The sequence below is a fragment of the Ctenopharyngodon idella genome, chromosome 8 (genome assembly GCF_019924925.1).
Source record: "Ctenopharyngodon idella isolate HZGC_01 chromosome 8, HZGC01, whole genome shotgun sequence".
Classification (NCBI taxonomy): domain Eukaryota; kingdom Metazoa; phylum Chordata; class Actinopteri; order Cypriniformes; family Xenocyprididae; genus Ctenopharyngodon; species Ctenopharyngodon idella.
Window position 1 is genome coordinate 26,178,734 of NC_067227.1, and position 17,998 is coordinate 26,196,731.

Below are 17,998 nucleotides of genomic sequence, written 5' to 3' on the forward strand. Positions count from 1 at the left end.
AGATAAATACATTAGAACAAAGATACAAACGAAATAAACAATGCTTTATGTTTTTCAGGTAAATCTAACTGTATTTAGGTATAGATATTGAATAATCAAATGTAAAATAACACTGCATAGTCTTCACTATATAAATTAAATATAATTAATATAATTAATACAATTTGTTAAAGCTACAAAAGCGATTTTCTCTTTTGTTTTTTGATTAAAATTGGTGACAAATAGCTGCGGGTATATTAGGCTGCTGTCACTTTAAAAGACGAATGCACGGATCCAGTATAATGATATGCATCTGTTTTCTTTCTCAGTTGTTTACAACACATAACCGACTTATGAGGATTCTCGCTGCGATGGCCGTTTTGACTTAATTTCGGGTGCACTTGTCCTTTCAAGTGCAAAAAGAAGAGAAAGAGAATTCGGTGTTCACGTGTAGTCTTTACTTTTTTATTGGTAGTTGCTTGAAATTAATCTTCTGAGCTTTTCTACCTGCTAAAATGCATATTTAAAAAGCATTAAATTCCAGTTGCTCCCAAAATAAAAGGTCCGTCATTTATTTACTCACCAAACCTGTATCATCTGTTGAACACAGAGGAAGATGTTTAGCAGAAAAGACAAACAAGACAAAGATCACAAAACAAACAAAAACACATAAGTGGTCCATACACCTTCTAAAGGCATATGATTGTCTTGCATATGGACTATGCAATTTTATGGTACATTTATAAGCTATACTTTTTTGGAGCTTGACAACCACTGGTCAGTGTCTGCTTGTGTTGTATGGGAAAGAACAGCCTGTGTATTCTGCAAAACATCTTTATTTTGTGTTCATATAGGTTTGAAATGACAAGGGTTAGTAAATGATGATTTTTTTTTTTTTTTTTTTTTTTGCTTCAGGCACTGCTTTATTTTATTTGGTGCCTTTTGTGTAGTTGAAAAATGTGTCAGTGCATAAACAGCACTCATGTATTTGGAGCACGGCATTGCAGTTATGCTCAATGATGACAGGCTGCTTTTGTGTAGAAGGGCTGGAGTATACTATTAAATAAAGCATGCTATTAAATGGGTGGTTGGCTCACAGCCTTCCCTGCTCTCAGTGTCTGCAGATTCATTCAAAGGGATGCCACCATATAAAATTCCATACATAAGCAGTTCTGAGCTACATAATAGCCAAGGTCAGCAATTAATCCTTCTAGGTGGGTTTCATAATTTTGTTTATTATTACTTTACTTATGTAATTTTTATTTTTTATTTTTGCAGAAACTATAATGAAGACTAAGCATGAAAACGGTTGAATTACAGAGTGTATATATATGCTAAAATTAAATCCCAATTATGCAGTTCTTTCATTAAGCACTTTGGGTGTTTTATAAAGTCTAATCCTGCATTAAAAAAAAAAAAAAAGCAGATAAACATTTTGAGAGCCAGGGCTGAGCCTGTGAGAAAACGTGAGAAAACTCATCAGAGATGAAAGCCCAGGGTGTCTCTTGAATATATTCTGGGCGTTTCTTGGGCGTTTTGTGGGAAAACTCTTCCCTGTCCTTGCGCTCACACTGGGTGTGAGAGTAGAGCTGGCATCAGCTTCACTTCTCAGTCACATCCAGCTCAGTGCCAACATTTCATAAATGTAAACACATTTCCCAGCCAGAATGAACAGCTGGGCCCCCTTTTTAAATAAACTCTGTGTTTTGAAATTTAATACATGTCCAAAATATATCCGTCATGACGGATGATACTGGAACATAAACTAGCCATTGCTGCTGCTCCGTGAAAAGCTTTTCAGATACCTGCATTAAGCTCTCTTGTCTGCTAGACAAATATCACCTGTAGAAAGTGTCCATTACTCTTCTGAACAATGTTTAAATATGTTTAGGAGGGAGGGTTATGTTGGCATTCTGCCAAGTTCGACAACATGCCCAAAGACGTCGTATTTGATTTAATGCAAAAACACAAATTGCAGTGATAGAAAAAAGTACATCTGAAGACATTATAAAATCAAAAATGACTCATTTTTTACTTGTGCATGTTCCTGGTCTTTACTGTAAATGATTTATCAATGCATGTCAGTCCGAAGAAAAATGAAGAAGAAAAAAATCTTTGGATTATGTATAATTAAAACTTGCTCCACCTCTGACACAGCTTTTCTTGTTTAGCTGACATGATAAAAATAAGACCTTTTTTTCAGCTTTCCAATCACCTGTCATTTAGAAATTACTTTCACTTTTTACAATCCAGATGGATAAAATCAAGTTCTGCCTATTTTCTTTCTTTTTTAAACATCCTGTTTTACAATGAAAAACATCACATTGGATTACCTTTTTTTAATATGTGGTTTTGGGTCGTTCCCCCAATGAAAAATTTAAGAATCTTAATAAATGTCCTTTTCACAAAATCTCCAGAAAGTCATGAAAATGATGTGAGTGTAGCGTGTCTGGACCGGTCACTCTCTCTCACACACACAAGGACCACACGACCACTTGATGAGATTCAGCACTGTAATTAAGGGAAATAATCAGTGGAGCAACGGGGCGACAGCTTCTCCCACTCTGGTACACACAGGATATTTTTTGGGGGAGAAGCGAAAATCATATGCGTCATCGGCCTCATACACAACTAGACTGAGGCAATCGCATGTCGTGCAAGAGGAAACCCCGCAGGTGTGTTCCCTTCCCCAACAAATTTCCAAAGAAAAGTTCCGCTACTTTAGCGCTGTTTTCACATAACTTGTGAACGATAATATAGGAACAAAATTTCGTGAAGTTCACTAAACCAAAAGTTCACTTTTTTTTTTTTTTTTTTTTACAAATGTAGACAAATATAAAGCATTAATAAAACAATTTAAGAGAAGAAGAAAAAGATAAAAAAAATAATACAAATACAGAAGGAAATAAACAAAAGTCAGATTAAATCAATAAATTTTTCACACCAGTTACATGAGCTTAACATATTAATTTGAATATGAAATATTTTGTCTACTCAGAATAATGTCTATATGAAGTCTTCTTCCTAGTAAAGATAATTTTACTTTCACTCCATATTTATCCAGCGGCCTGGAATAGAGTTACACTTATGTAAGTAAGAATGGAGGAACCGGACAACCAGCCACCAGTGGCCACTTAGTCCATCAATATGACCGTGCTTGTCCATGTGTAAGTGGCAGCTAAACTCCCCCTGATGACAGCTAGACTGTAAACCGAGAGGTCAGATGTAGTGATGCTCACTGCTGAGCAGCTATTTGCCGGCGTTGGAAAATACCAGCCATGACAAGCAGATTCCACATTATGTTTATGTGAGGCACAGGCCACAAGATAAAGCTGATAAGACTGGGACAAGTTATTGCTCAATTTTAACATGGGTTTTATCCAGTAGCAGTTTGATAAGACTTTATAGTTATTCTCCCAGGGTATACAGTGGAATTATGCACAATTACCCTATTAATGACTTTATAAAGATTCTTAAAATATGAGCTTAGTGGTAAAGTTTGTAAAAGTCAGTGTAGAAATAATTATTATCACATTACGTACAGTCTATATGATTCAGAAAATCAGTCATGAGAGGAAATTAATATTTTCCTGTTGAAAACGTGATTACATGTTGTGGAATGGGGCGAGGTAGTTTACATTTCATACTTTGATAACTGCTCTTACTGTCAGCCTTGAGTGGAACCAGTAGAATGAATACAGGCAACACGTTCCCTTTCACAAAAACAGAGATAAGCAGAAAATTATTTGATAAGCTTTAGATCCCTTCTAAAGGACACTTCCTTACTATGGGCTTGGTCTTGTGTTCATCTTGATGCACTCTGGAAGATGTTTGGCAGCACAAAGTCAAAGATGTGTTTCCATCTCTATACTCATAAATACATAAAAATAGTTCCACACATGATTAAGAATTATTCACCAAGCTCCAAATAATAGTAAAATTAGCTTTGGTAAGTAAATAACATTTACTTATTAGTTTGCTTATTTCTTTATTAGAAACAGCAACATAATACTTACAACAATCTCATATTTGATGCTGAAGGAAAAAAATTGCAAAAATTATTCCATTGTCGTGAGGACATACTTTCTTTTTTTTTCTTTCTTTTTTTAAAAAAAGCTAATATTGTAATCATTGAGGTCAGTATACATTCGACACATGGTTACAAACAAAGCACTATGTAAGAGGTGCTCTCGTTTGTCTGTACTTGTGTCTTCTGTGACTTGTTTGAATTATGAGCCACTAGTCAAATCAGTGAATCCATCCCTCCTCCTCCAGTCGAAGCTGCTCTGCTGGGGGCTGTAGGTGGTCCGGTCAGGCATGCTGACTCCACGTTAAGGTGCCTAAGGAGATGAGATCATCAGATTAAAGCAGAGAATGTCTGCTTTCAATCATTGGCATTAGGGCTGGCCGTTATAAAGGTAAATGTCATGCAATAGTGGAAATGTGTCAAGCGCAAGAGATTTTGCAATACTGACCACTGTCGGGAATTGACATCACAACCAGCAGGCAGCTTTATGTTATTTACATGCATGACAAAGAAACATGGAGTAAGAAGAAAATACAAGTCAAGTTGAAGAAGACCTTGTTATTAAAGTGAGCTATTTGTCACAAGTTTAAACAGAGTTGATTACGGTTGTTAAGCAACATTGCAATTGCATTCATTGCATTCAACTGAATGTAAATTCAGTTGATGTACAGATATTTTACACTGACTTCAAATGTGGCTCATCTAATCCGAATTTAGTGTGTTACTTAATGTGAAGCTGTTTTGCAAGACTTGCCATTCATTTGTTATGGATATTGTTATCTTTGGTTGTGTCTACCATATTTCAGGACACCGGGGCTGAACAAGCCAGACATGTTGACACACTCACCATAACTCTTCCCTTTTAGTGATCTATTGCCCGTGTCACATAATAAACGCTCAATTTCAAAGTGTGCACGTTTAATTGCACGGAGCCAAAGATTGATAACAGCACTTTGAGTGGTGTCTTTGACAGATATATATATCTCTATTTTCATGACAATGTCTGGTTTTGACACTTTGACAAATGGTATTCTAGGCAGGTGTGCTGTAACTTAAGAAGGCCTATTTCAATCCAGATGTCTCCTTTTCAGTGTTTCTGAGTGCACACACTTTGTTAGTAGAGAGTTCAATTTGTGGCGTAGTGTTTATGCACTTTTGGTATGTATATGCAACCCTACAACACTATAATATTTATTTTAAATGGATAGTTTTGGTTTCAGATACTGATTGGTCAGTAAGTTCAACCTATCCTAAAAACACAATATAGTGACATGAAACAAATGTCCATTTAGCTAGTTCTGTATATAACTGCACAGCACCCACAGAAGATAGCTATGGTTATTCATGTTATGTGCATCTGCTGTTATGTGAGTATTTTGGAACTGTATTGGCATTTGTTCCAATGTTTTGCACAACATTCAGACAGTAACTGAGTGACAAAACAAACCTTTGAATCACCTGCATGATCATCATGCTCTCCTTAGCTTTTAGTCAGATCACACCGCGCCCCATCTCTCTGTCTGAATCATTCGGGAAGGAACCCTGCCTATTTCATTTGTTATCATCCCACTGACAATGAAGAGGAATCCGAGGACAAAGAGACGGGAAATTCTGGTCCTCAGAGACAACAGAGAAAAAAAACATTTAGCCGTTTCTGAAAAAGCATTTGGTAACACTTTTGCTGCATCCCAGTTTGCCTACTTATACTATGCCCTAAAAGTATGCACAGTTACAATCCTCCACATTCAATTTAATTTAATTTCCAAACATATCGGAGAAAAATCTGCCAGTCGTGGATCTTTCAAGTGAAGACTCTCCTTATGTGTTTGCATAATGATGCATTTAAAAGTTAATGACCAAATATATCTTTTTTAAAAAAAGTTCACAATGCTGTTGCAGATGAAATATAATATGGATAACATTGAATAAATGTCTTTACCTCAGGCTAGATACTGTTATCTAAACCTCTCTCTTTAACAGTCGGTCTCGCACATCTGACATATTTGTAGTTTTTTAACACTTTTTATTCATGTTTGTGGTTCTAATAGAATCTTCGTCCATTGCACAATGGGTTGTAGGCAATATATTAGCCATTAGAGTGTGCAACTGGAAAAAGTAGAGCATCCGGGTATCTTTGGAATACTCATTTCAACATACTACGATTTGGGACACACTAATTCTAATTTTGAATACTATTTAGTCCACTTTAGACATTCTACTAACTTTATGTAACTACATGTATAGAGTCTTAGTTGAAAGTTGCTTAATATCTGCTAACACTTTATTTTGATGGTCCCACAACAGACATTCTACTCACTGTTTGCAAGTACATGTCAACTTATTCTATGAACCCTAAACCTAACCTAACAGTCTACTAAAACTCTGAGAGATAGTTGACATGTAGTTGAAAAGTTATTTCAATAGTCTAAAGTGGACTATTTCAGTTTTTCAGTATTAAGTTTACACATAACAGAAACTGTGATACTTGTCCAAAAAGTTAACGGACAAAGAGGGTTAATGTGCGGACTGGACACATGACAGAGGAGGGAGCTGCTGGGGGTAGGGGCCGGCTAGTCAGTTGTGAGATGACTCCTCAAGTTCCACCCATTGGAGAGGGTGTGTCTGGGAAATCCTAAATCACTCCCATGGGGGCTGAACTAAGAAGAGAGAGAGAGAGAGAGTGTGTGAGAGAGAGAGAGAGACTTGGAGGAGATTGTAAGACTGCTTGAAAAACACCGGCACATTTCATAGTGGGAGGTCAGTGGCAACATAACAGGATTGTAGTTCACGCACGTCTTGTTGTCCTTCAGTGTGAATCTGTGCACTACATCGCTATGTTTGCTGTGAAACTGTGAAACACTTACTCACAGACTGCATAAGGAGAATATTGGTTTTTGCATACTTGGAGAACCTACAACCTTTAGCCAGGTAAGAAAAGTAACACATTTATTTAGTTATTAAAGCTTCCTATCTTTTTTGCATATATATATATGTGTGTGTGTGTGTGTGTGTGTGTGTATACACGTACATATGTATGTGTATACAGTATATATACACATACAGTATGTATGTATGTATGTGTGTATATATATATATATATATATATATAATTTTTAAGTATATAATTTTGGCTCTTTGAACAACAAATAATGCTAATTATGATTGTCTAACCTTGCGAACTGTCTGTGACACTCTGTGTTAGATTCAGTAGCTGACAGTAGCTGTTGTGAGGGGTGTGTGTGTGTGAGTTTTAGAAAGTCTCGCAGCAGCAGTATCTGTTGTCTTTGGAGTTGCTCATGTGGAAAACAGTGGCAGCCACTGCTGAGGACTTTAATAAATTTGTGATTAATATGTCACAAATCTGACTAGTCGACTCTCAGGCTGAATACAGCACTGCGGGTCACATCGTAGATGGGTAGCAGGGGGTTGAGGCTTGACATCTCCTCTCACCCCTTCCTGCTCAACAAAAGAATGGTCCATTAAAGATTGACTGTAAAAGAGAAAGCTATGAAATTAGTATCTCAACCATTTTTATAACAAGAACAACTATCAGTGTGTGTTTACCTGTACAACAAAAGACTCTGATAAATCAAAAAAATATCCTATCAAAAACAGCTCATTATTAAAAAACAAAATAATGTTTACATACAAAAATTGTTTCTGGTCTGGCCAGAACGTACACAGACATGCGCATATCGAATAAGGTGTCGATGACTGTTCTTTGATAAAATCTTGTCATCTTATTTAGCATAATCAGTGGATTGTTCATGTAAACACTCAATAACTTCTTGAAAGCAGAGGAACTGGGACCCTTCTGTTTTGGTCTCATTCTGTCCTCCCTTCATTGCTCTTGCCGTTTGTTTGTTTCTGGTGTTTTCCTCTAAACATGCTCATTACAGTAATTAGGGAGCAGTCGTGTTGCATGTGATTGAACTGGAGATCTTAAAGGATCTACATTTAGCACATAGAGCTGAGAGAGACGGATGTGACCGCTGACTCCACGCCTTCAGTGAATGGGCGTGTGGTGTGTTCACAAGTCTGCGTGCATTTCTACACTTCCTATTTTGATAAGCTTTAGTGCTGGGACTGTGTAATGAACCACTCAGGTCTGATTTGTGTCCGTTGGCTACTGGTAAAGGAGTTCGAGTTGAAGTAGAAAGTGTTGTGTCTGTCATGGGGGGCGGAGGAGAGATGTTGATGTATTGTTGCCCATATGTTTCTCCCTCTGTGTGCAGCCGAGTGGTCTGCATTGGGAGAACTATGGTGCATTCTTGGTTGTTTTGTCTCCTGTTGCTTTACTGCTATTGTCAGTGACAATGGGACCCTCAATCAATGAGACAAACACAGTGATGTCATACAGGAAGTACTAGAACTCTCACTCGGTAAAATCTAGACTAGTGGTTCTCAGCTGCTTTTGCATCAAAGCCTACATTACCATTCAAAAGTTTGGGGTCAGTCAGATTTTGATTTGATCAAAAATAAAACAGGAATATTGTGAAATATTATTACAGTTTTCTTTTTAAATATATATTTTGTAATATAATTTATTCCTGTGATTGCAAAGCGGAATATTCTGCAGCCATTACCCCAGCCATCAGTGTCACATGATCCTTCAGAAGTCATTCTAATAGGCTTTGTTATCAGTGTTAAAAACAATTGTTTTGTTTTGTTTTAATATTTTTGTGGACGCTGTGATACAGGATAAATTTTTCAGGATTATACAACAACAATAACAATGTAAAAGTCATTAATGTCACTTTTAAACAATTTAATGCAACCTGGATAAACAAAAGTATTAATTTTTTTTTTTTTTTTTAAATCCTACTGACCCCAAACGTTTGAACGGCAGTGTACAATTTATGTTGAACATTAAGTGGTGACCCAACACAAGACCACAATCATTTAACATAATTAAAAAAAAAAAAAATGCTTTATGAATCACATCAAACAGACACAATACTTTGTCAACATGAGATGTGAAAAATGGCGTACTAAACGTCTATCCAAAGTCCAATTTTTTCAACTTTCGTCATGGCCATTTAAATCCAGTACACCTGGTAACTCTCACATGATGCAGGGATACCAAAAAAAGGACGTGACCTCAGGAATTATGTCAGAATAACCAGATGGTAATCTCCCTATAATAATCCTACCACTAACAGGACAATTCAAACAACTTTACAGCTCGAATAACAAAACATAATTTTCTGTGGTAATCAACAGCATGTCAGACATCTTAACTTGTAGTGAACCTGCTCCATTCTTTTAACTTTGTTTAGCATGCACTTTGGTTCTACAATTCATTGGTTGGTTCTATCAGTACTACAGAATGTGTTCTCCACTCCTTCAGGCCATCATGGTTGATACATGGCTGTGTGTTAAGAGCTCTTTAAACCCTACACTTGCTCTCCTCTCACTCGGGTCTTTGTGTTCTGTAAGCAGGTTTGAATTAATTAAAGGAGAACTGCATTATTCACGAGATTCCCACCAACTCCTGTGGGGGATGGCTGGACAGTGAAAGGCCAGGGTGAGAATAGTTGTCTTGTTGTTTTGAAATGCGCAAAGAATTCTCCCCCTTCATGTATTTAACCTTTTTGCTGTGAGAGTCTTGTTTGTATTACTTGCACATTTTGATTATGAAAAAAAACAGTGTGACCTCGTCTGTGATTGTTATTGTAACCAGTACAATTCCTACATCTATACCCCTTTTAATACTGTTACATAATTGCCTCTGGATAATCCTTTTAAAGCAACCTGAAATGAGCAAGCAATAGCTTATTAGCAAGAAAGAAAGAAAAAACATACTGAAAACATTTCTTCAAATGCCTCAAAGCCTTAAAGGGATATTTCACCCAAAATTGAAAATTCTGGAATTATTTTACTCATGCCCATGTCCTTTTTTTTTCTGTGACGGGAAAAAAAAAAAAAAAAAAAGAGTCATTTAAAGCATGTCCAAGCTGCTCTTTTCCATAAGTAAATGGTGACCACGGCTGCCAAGCAAGATTTTCAGTGACTTACAACTATTAGTCAGTTTGTCACATAAAGGTATTGTATGGATTCCGAAGACTTGGAATAAGTTTTATAGACTACTTTTTTGTCTGACAAAACAAAACAAAGAAGCCCCTGGTCGTCATCCATTTTCATAGTATTAAAAAGAGCTGCTCAGATATCCTCATAAACTTCTTTTTTGGTGTTCCACGAGAGAAAGTATGTCATAGAGGTTTGGAACAACATGAGGGTGAATAAGTAATGACAGAATATTCTTTACAGGGATAATATTCAGGCAAATTATCCCTGTAATCTGTGTACAAGACAGCCTAAAAAAGAACAAGATAATGGCTTTCCTGGAGAACAAAGGAAATTCAACGTTCCCAAACATGACAATGTATTAGCCAGAGGCAAATAAGTGTTTGATATAGGGGATGATGTCAGCCAGCCAGCAACCAGCTGTGCTTTCAGGATTGAGAGAGAGAGAGAGAGAGAATGGGCTACTGTGATTGACATTTTGAAGTGAGGTCATATGATGGCATGTCAGTCTAGAATAGAACAAGCACTTGAGAGAAAACTGGATAATCAATAGGGAGTCTACAGAGAAAATAGAAGAGCAAAGCATTAATTAAGAACCGTTTAATGAGCATTTTGCATATTCATGACCTCTGGGGAGGAAATGAAAGTTAACGGTTTAATTGTTTAGCATATGTAATCCAGAGCCACAGGGGACCCGTTTCTGCATATCTGCAGTGCTGACAGCTGTCTCTGCCTCACTGGGTGCTGAAATGTTGAAAATTACACCATGCAGAGCTCTTAGACACCAAGTTAGCTTACAGTGGCCTTTTGACCTGGGCTAAGAGCAGGAGCAGGGAAATCACTTATGTTTAAGATTCCTGTTGCACTGAGTAGTTTGTTTATGTAATAGTTACAAGATATTTTACATTATAGTGTCCACGTTACACATATTACACATTGCTGCTATTATTATATTTAACAATATTACACAGTGCTCACAACCATATAAACATTTCAGCTTTCGGTAGGGATGTATAAAGCACTATAAATAACACTATGGGGAATTTTACTTAAAAAAAAAAAGTTAAAGGATCTAGCTAAAAGTAGTTGAACCAAAGTAAAGAAAAAAAAATTTAATTGTTCTTAATCATTTAAAAATAAAAAGTAAAGAAATAGACTGATGAAATCAATGAGATTAGAGATTTTCTGAGCTTTGTCCGTAATTGCACCTGACTCAAGTTCATCCATCCTCAACGATGGGTATAATTAAAAAGTATTGATTTAAGTTAAAGACTGTAGTGGTCAATGATGAGACATCTCTTCACAAGAAAAAAACAAAAACAAACAGCTGAGGTCAATTACATTTTACACAGAAATGATTTTCATTGGCTGTTTAAATGCATAGAATGTGATTTGATTGCCTTGTTGCCTCAGTAAGGACTCATTATTTATTACAGGAAAGTTTTACAGAATAATTCACCCACAAATAAAAATGGCCATCATTTACTCACTCTCATGTCATTTCAAAACCTGTATTTATTTCTTATGTTTCTTCTATATAATAAATGTTTGTAAGATAGATTTTGAAAGACATGAGGGTGAGTAAGTGCTGAAATAATTTTGTATTTTTGGGTAAACTATCCCTTTAAATCACAATCACCTGTGAAATATGTACGCTGAAGGAAAGATTTATAATCATACCTATATAAATGGCATCCTTCAGGAACCTGGAGGTTCTGCCCCCTTTAAAATCTGATCCCTTAAAAACAAATCTGATATGAGCATGGCCGCTTTTTCCACTATATGTTCCTATTTTTATTTTTAGTAAGGTCACAGTTGCCCTCCTAAAATCACCAGTGTATATGAGCATCATGACTCAGACCCCTCACTTCCCCTGACGCAGGAAGTCCAGATCTGTCGCCTCAGAGGAGCATGACTATCCCTCACACTCTGAGACATGTGAGACAAATTAATCTGAAACCAAAAGGGGATTCCTGACTAGCCAGGATGATAACTCAGTAACACTGATCTGTGGATTTTAATGTCTCCTAGCCATTACACACCACATGAAAAACAGCACCAGTGAATGGAGTCTCGTGTTTCAGGGCCCCGGGACAGCGCACAGGTGCTCCAGGTGCATAAATGTACAGCTGAGGTATTCATAGAGGGATTTCATAACATTGCAAAGTGCCCTGATCAAACCATTAAAAACCTGCTGTGTTGATCTAGTCATTATACACCAGAACACCCAGACTGTGTAAAGAGTTACATAAACACAAATAAAAAAAAGCCTCAAAAGTGATTTACAGGTGTATGACAGCTGTAGTCTGATACAGCGCATATATTTTCTTATTCTTTAAGAACAAAAGGACCAGCACAACTGTTATCTTAGGGTTTGTTAAATCTAAAATTATACTGAAGAACAGCATTAAAGGAGCACAGTCACATGATAAACTGATTCAGGACGTTGGTGGTCATGGATCAGTGCATTTTTGGGGGCGGAGGTGACTGTGGTAAGTTTGCAGGTTTAAACACCCCGACAGGGTTTTACCAGGGAGTTTCCATGTCTTTCCATTCTCCACATATGCACTCATTGTCCAAAATTAACTCTGTCACACTATGCACTGGTGGATAAATTGAGAAAACTTATCATGAATAATTTTTTTCTGACCACAAAACTGTATTTCCTATGGAAGCTTGTTTCACCACGGAATAAAAAAATAAAAAAGGTAATTGCGACTTTTTATCTCACAACTGCAAGTTAACTTTTTTTCAGAATTGCGAGATATAAACTTGCTAATTCTGAGAACTTTTATTTCTGGAGAAATAGTCGCAATTCTGAGAAATAAAGTCAGAATTACAAGATATAAACTCGCAATTCTGACTTTTTTCCTCGCAATTACAAGTTTATATCTTGCAATTCTGACCTTTTTCCTCAGAATTGCGAAATATAAACTTGCAATTCTAAAAAAAAGTCAGCTCACAATTCTGATATTTTCTCACAATTGCGTGTTTATATCTCACAATTCTGACAAATGTGAGAGAAAAAAGTAAGAATTATGAGATGAAAAGTCACAATTACCATTTTTATTCCATGATGGAAACAAGCTTCCATAATTTCCCATTTTTTGTGTTATTTTTTGTGACACATTTTGTGTCATTTTGTGTACATAATTGACACAAATTGTGTAAATATAACACATTAGTGTGTAGAAAATGAGCAGGAATAACACATGGTTGAGTCAAAAGTAACACAAAATGTGTTGTCCTTAACTAGACACAAGGGTGTGTTAAGATATAACACAGGTTGTGTTGTTTTTAACACATCTGTTTTTAGAATATATTGTTCCTTGTTGTAATTTTTTTAATTAATTTTATACTTCATTACAACATTAACCCTCGCAGCAGATAACAAAATGGTTATTTAAATTTTAATCAAGAATGTGACAATATTAGAATGCTCTTTTATAATTATAATCAACTAAGCTGTCTATACTGTAGAATAAACCTTATTTAGCCTGTGTCTACACCTTGATGAAACCTCACACAAAAATGATATCACAATTGTGCTGCTCATAATGCAAGGAATGCCGCCATATTAAGTTCTAGTGTTATATAATGCTAAAAGTAAGAGCCTTCTCTCAGCTTTCTCTCACGTAATCCATTCCAATAACAATTTGATTCACATACATTGCTTACATCAGATAAATAAACAGCGACGGACCAGGACAGACTATATAATTCTGTTGGGCATCTTATTTTATTTGAATAAAACAAGCAGTTTTATTTACTCACCAAGGCCAAATTTCAGTCACAGTTGGTGCTCGGCAAGTGTTCATTTTGGACCCTGGATGCACTGTTGCACTGCAATTTATGGGAAAACACAAACAATATGAGCTGCTAACCCAGAACTAAATGAACAGTTATATGTAGCAGAGGAAGAACATTTGGGGGTGGATGGTGGTGAACTTTGTGGAATGAATCTGAGTATGAAATCAGCTCCCCCCTCTGTATGAAGCGAATGAGATCATGCCAGACCTTAAACAGAAGCGCTGTCAGGGTCCAAGATTGAGTTTCACTCATCACAAAAGGGACAAAAGATGGTGACGGCAACACCAGCTCTGCTGCGTGCATGTGTGCCCCGAATAATGGGGTCAACACTCACACACACTCATCTAGTGTCTGGGTCAGTGAACTCACACACCCACTGTTTATTTTTAATTGAACTATCCCTTTGAAATAAAAAAGTGTGATGCCTTCAAATGTAGCTTATACATAATTCCATAAAATCTGTCTCCACTTTCACTGCACCAATTAGTGGTCTTCGTGTGGCTGTGGAATGCTGAAGTAAACATGAGTTTGGAGACAACAAGGGAAGATCCTTATCTGCATGTTTTGTGGTCAGACTGAACGGAGTTCCCTCTCTATGAGAGAGATGTCTGTTTTTTGTTTCTCTCTGTTGCTGCCAGGAGACAGGTCTATCAAACAGTGATGCGTTCCAATTTACCTGTGCCAGAGGGCACACATGGCAGGAGGTTTCATATAAACACTAGCTGTTGATACCACCTGAAAGAATGTCAGAAGAAATAACACCCAGCAACATTTCTCCTTGTCTGTGTGGTCAATAATAGATAAAAAACACAGATTACTGCTAGTATTATATATACCTTCCTGATATGAAAATAGGCTAACACTATTTTTTTTTTTTTTTTTTGAAAGAAATGAATACTTTTATTCAGCAAGGACACAATAAATTGATCAAAAGTAACAGTTACAGGGATAGTTCACCCAAAAATGAAAATTACCCCATGATTTACTCACCCTCAAGCCATCCTAGGTGTGTATGACTACAATCGCAGCTTTGCCATCACAGGAATTAATTTCATTTTAAAATATAGACTTGTAATGTTGTAATGTAATGTCTTTTTTTTTACTGTTTTACAGAGCTGAGGATGATGGCAGAAGGGAGGTTTTCCAGTCTGCCCAGGAACATGCACGTTGGGCGGCAGTGCCCGCTCGCATCTTCCATGGATCTCCTAAGCTCACGGGCCGCCGTGGCAGAGATGCCGGTCAGCGGCTACCAGGGCGTCTCCATCCATGGAACACTGCCTCGGAAAAAGAAGAATAGCACTGGTTCCCCTGTGAAGCAGTGGGAGATGAATGAAAACATGGGATCATCAGCAGCTCCATACCCAGGTCGATATCGCCTGCCACCGTCACCGCTAATTCACAACATTATTGAGGAACACCAGGCTTTCTACTCAAACAGGAAAGGCAGCGTCACATCCAGGTAAACAGTATAACTATCTACACACCTGTCCTCTCCCAATGATTCAAATGCAACAAAGCCCTACAGCACCCTCAAAAGCACCACAATCTTTGCAAAAAACTGAAAGCTACCCAATTGTTGAGGTGTTGCTATTTTATGGACTCGTCAGCACCAGTGTGAACGCCCTTCAGATAAATGGGAAGTCTTAACAGTAACATGTAGTATGGGTAAAAACACACTCCCAATTCATGAAATCATATACTGCTCTTTCTCTCAGCTAAGAGTAACATTACTATAATGAAATAGGCTTTCAAAGACAAACTCAAGGTTAAGGTCAAGATTAAGGTGAAAGTCAACACAGCAGCAGCTAAGGCACTTTAAATAAAAATATCTAAAACCAAACAAATGATGAAAGAGTGTGAGAATGAGCAAGCCAGTTTGGTCACTTTACTGACTATATAAAAGTACAATATGATCAAACCTTTTGTGTCTCAGAATTGGCACTACAATATCACTCCAACACATCTGGTACTGGCTGTGCACATAAATATATGTCATATCTCATTTGCAGATTGTCAGATTATAGAATAGGACAGTTTAGTAAGTACTGATCACATTTTACATTGTACTATTACACCGTGTCCTAATCGTGACAAAGTAACAAGTGATAAAAACACTTTTGTTGCTGGAACCTGTTTTGCCCAGTTAGGACACAGTGTTATAGGACATTACAAGTTCATTGATAATTTGCTCAGTACAATGTCTTCTGAATTAAACGTCATATATAGTATAAGTTCTAAGATGTAATATATGGATATTTTTGACTGTTTAACTGAACAAACTGATCAGAGCTTCTAAACTTTCGTTAAAGTTAGACGTCAGAGCAGTCGACACCAAATCTTCAGCCTTACGTTGTTCACCAAGCCTGCTAACTTTACTGTCTTACTTCAGAAAATAGGACATCTGAGATCATAATCACAAAATACAAGCTGCTACTGGCTCGGACTGTCTCCATCTCTTTTTCTTACGTCTTGCCACTTTTTCCTCACTGTCTACCTGCGTCTCTTTGCAATAGCTCTAGGCCTGTTTGACTGTATCGTCCTCACTGACTTTCTGATCTTATCACAGTCAGCAACAAAGCAGTTTGTGTTTGTCCCTTATTTACACAGACTGGCTTAACAGGTAATATATCTCACCCTCAATAAAAGACCTGGCAGATATAATAAAGTAGTCTGGCTCTGTGGACAGTGTTACAGATTATAGAGGGCACTTTCCACAAACAGGGCACAAAATAGGCCCTATAATTCTTAAATGAAAGTATATATATTAATAAAAATGTTGATTGCCTACCTCAGGAGGTCAAACTAGATATTAAATTACAGCTCTTTTATTTTCTATGCATAAACTTATATTTCCCATAAATTAAAGACAAAATAATATAAAAATAATATTTAAATATATAAGAATTATTAAACCATGTTTTGGTAATTTAATAATAAATAAATTGGTTAGTTAATTATAAATAAATATAAATAATTAAAATACTAATTACTGCTACATTAAAAATTCAATAGATAATATAAAAAATATGACATTATTTTGTCATTTAATTTATGGAAATCAAGCTACTTTTCACAATACATTAATTTTGTTAGATAATTATTGATATAACATATCTAATAAGTTTCATAAAAACTAATCCAGTAAAGAAAATAAAAAATAAAAACTTTGTGTGGAAAGAGCAAAGAGACAAAGAGAAACACATTGCTTCCATAACTGAAACAGTGTACAGACCATAAGACAAAACATTGATAACCTGAGGTGTTGTTCACTTCTTCAGCAAGTACTTTTACCAGAAGCACCTCAGGAAAAGCAGAGGATAGACTAAATAGAGGCTTTTACATAAGTGTGTTTGTGTGTCTTTGAAAGCGTAGGTGTGTGTTTGGGTTTCCGTAAGACTAGTGGGCCATGTCTGTCCCTTGACATTTGAAGGTTACCTAATATTGGACTACTATTTCACAGCCACAAAGCTCACTAAGAGATAGGAGGTGAAAAATGACCACGGCACACAAAAGAAGCTCCTCTGGGCTGGCAGCAGGGTTAGCAACGACCTCTCATAGCGGCCCAGTCACCATAACAACACCTTATTGCGACTCTGCGTGTCACATGGAAAAAGAAATAGGTAGAACATAAACACTGTGCGTGGGTATAAGAGAGAGAGGGGAACCTACAGCACAGAATAGGATTGTAATTCTCAATGTGGACACCTACAGTAAATCAACCCAAAAGCAATAACTAGCTCCTGGAGGACTTTTTCCAATATTAGATTAATCAGAGTTGGAGACTCGTATGGCATTGTGATTAAATGTCAACCTCCTGAACGTCGGGCTGCAGAAATGTTCCACCAGTTTGAGTGTGTCTGTCTGCAGGTGAGTAGTCAGATGAGATAAAATGCCTATAGATTTTGTTGCTAGGATTGAAACATTTATCTTTTATAAAACAAAGGATTTAAGCACTTTGAGTCTCACTACCTGCATGTGTGAGGCAGCTGTTCTAATACAGACACATACACAGGGTCTTCACAGGTTAAAGTGAGGATTGTAAATTTATAGCTTGACTGAAAGATGAAAGAATTTTTGAAGAGACAGATTGGAAAAGAGATTGAGAGAAACACACAAAGAAAGAGAGAGAATGAGACAGATGAAAGAGATGATGGA

The 17,998-nt window shown here is 36.7% G+C and overlaps 1 protein-coding gene and 1 long non-coding RNA gene across 4 annotated transcripts in view; one reads left to right on the plus strand and one right to left on the minus strand.

Annotated features, from left to right (window-relative positions):
- The window catches only part of bcar3 (BCAR3 adaptor protein, NSP family member), a 72,391-nt gene that overhangs the window by 18,578 nt on the left and 35,815 nt on the right, over positions 1 to 17,998 (plus strand). For 2 of the 3 annotated variants that reach the window (XM_051902528.1, XM_051902529.1), the window contains exon 4: positions 14,957 to 15,302. In XM_051902528.1, the coding sequence (XP_051758488.1) occupies positions 14,957 to 15,302 (346 nt within the window). Of the gene's footprint in view, positions 1 to 6,693; positions 6,935 to 14,956; positions 15,303 to 17,998 lie in introns of those variants that run through there. The other variant, XM_051902530.1, reaches the window with a different exon arrangement.
- LOC127517215 (uncharacterized) lies at positions 4,058 to 5,944 on the minus strand. Its single transcript, XR_007931208.1, has 3 exons — positions 5,454 to 5,944; positions 4,455 to 4,489; positions 4,058 to 4,319 (listed from the first exon to the last, which is right to left on the minus strand). It is a non-coding gene; the product is annotated as an uncharacterized LOC127517215 (long non-coding RNA).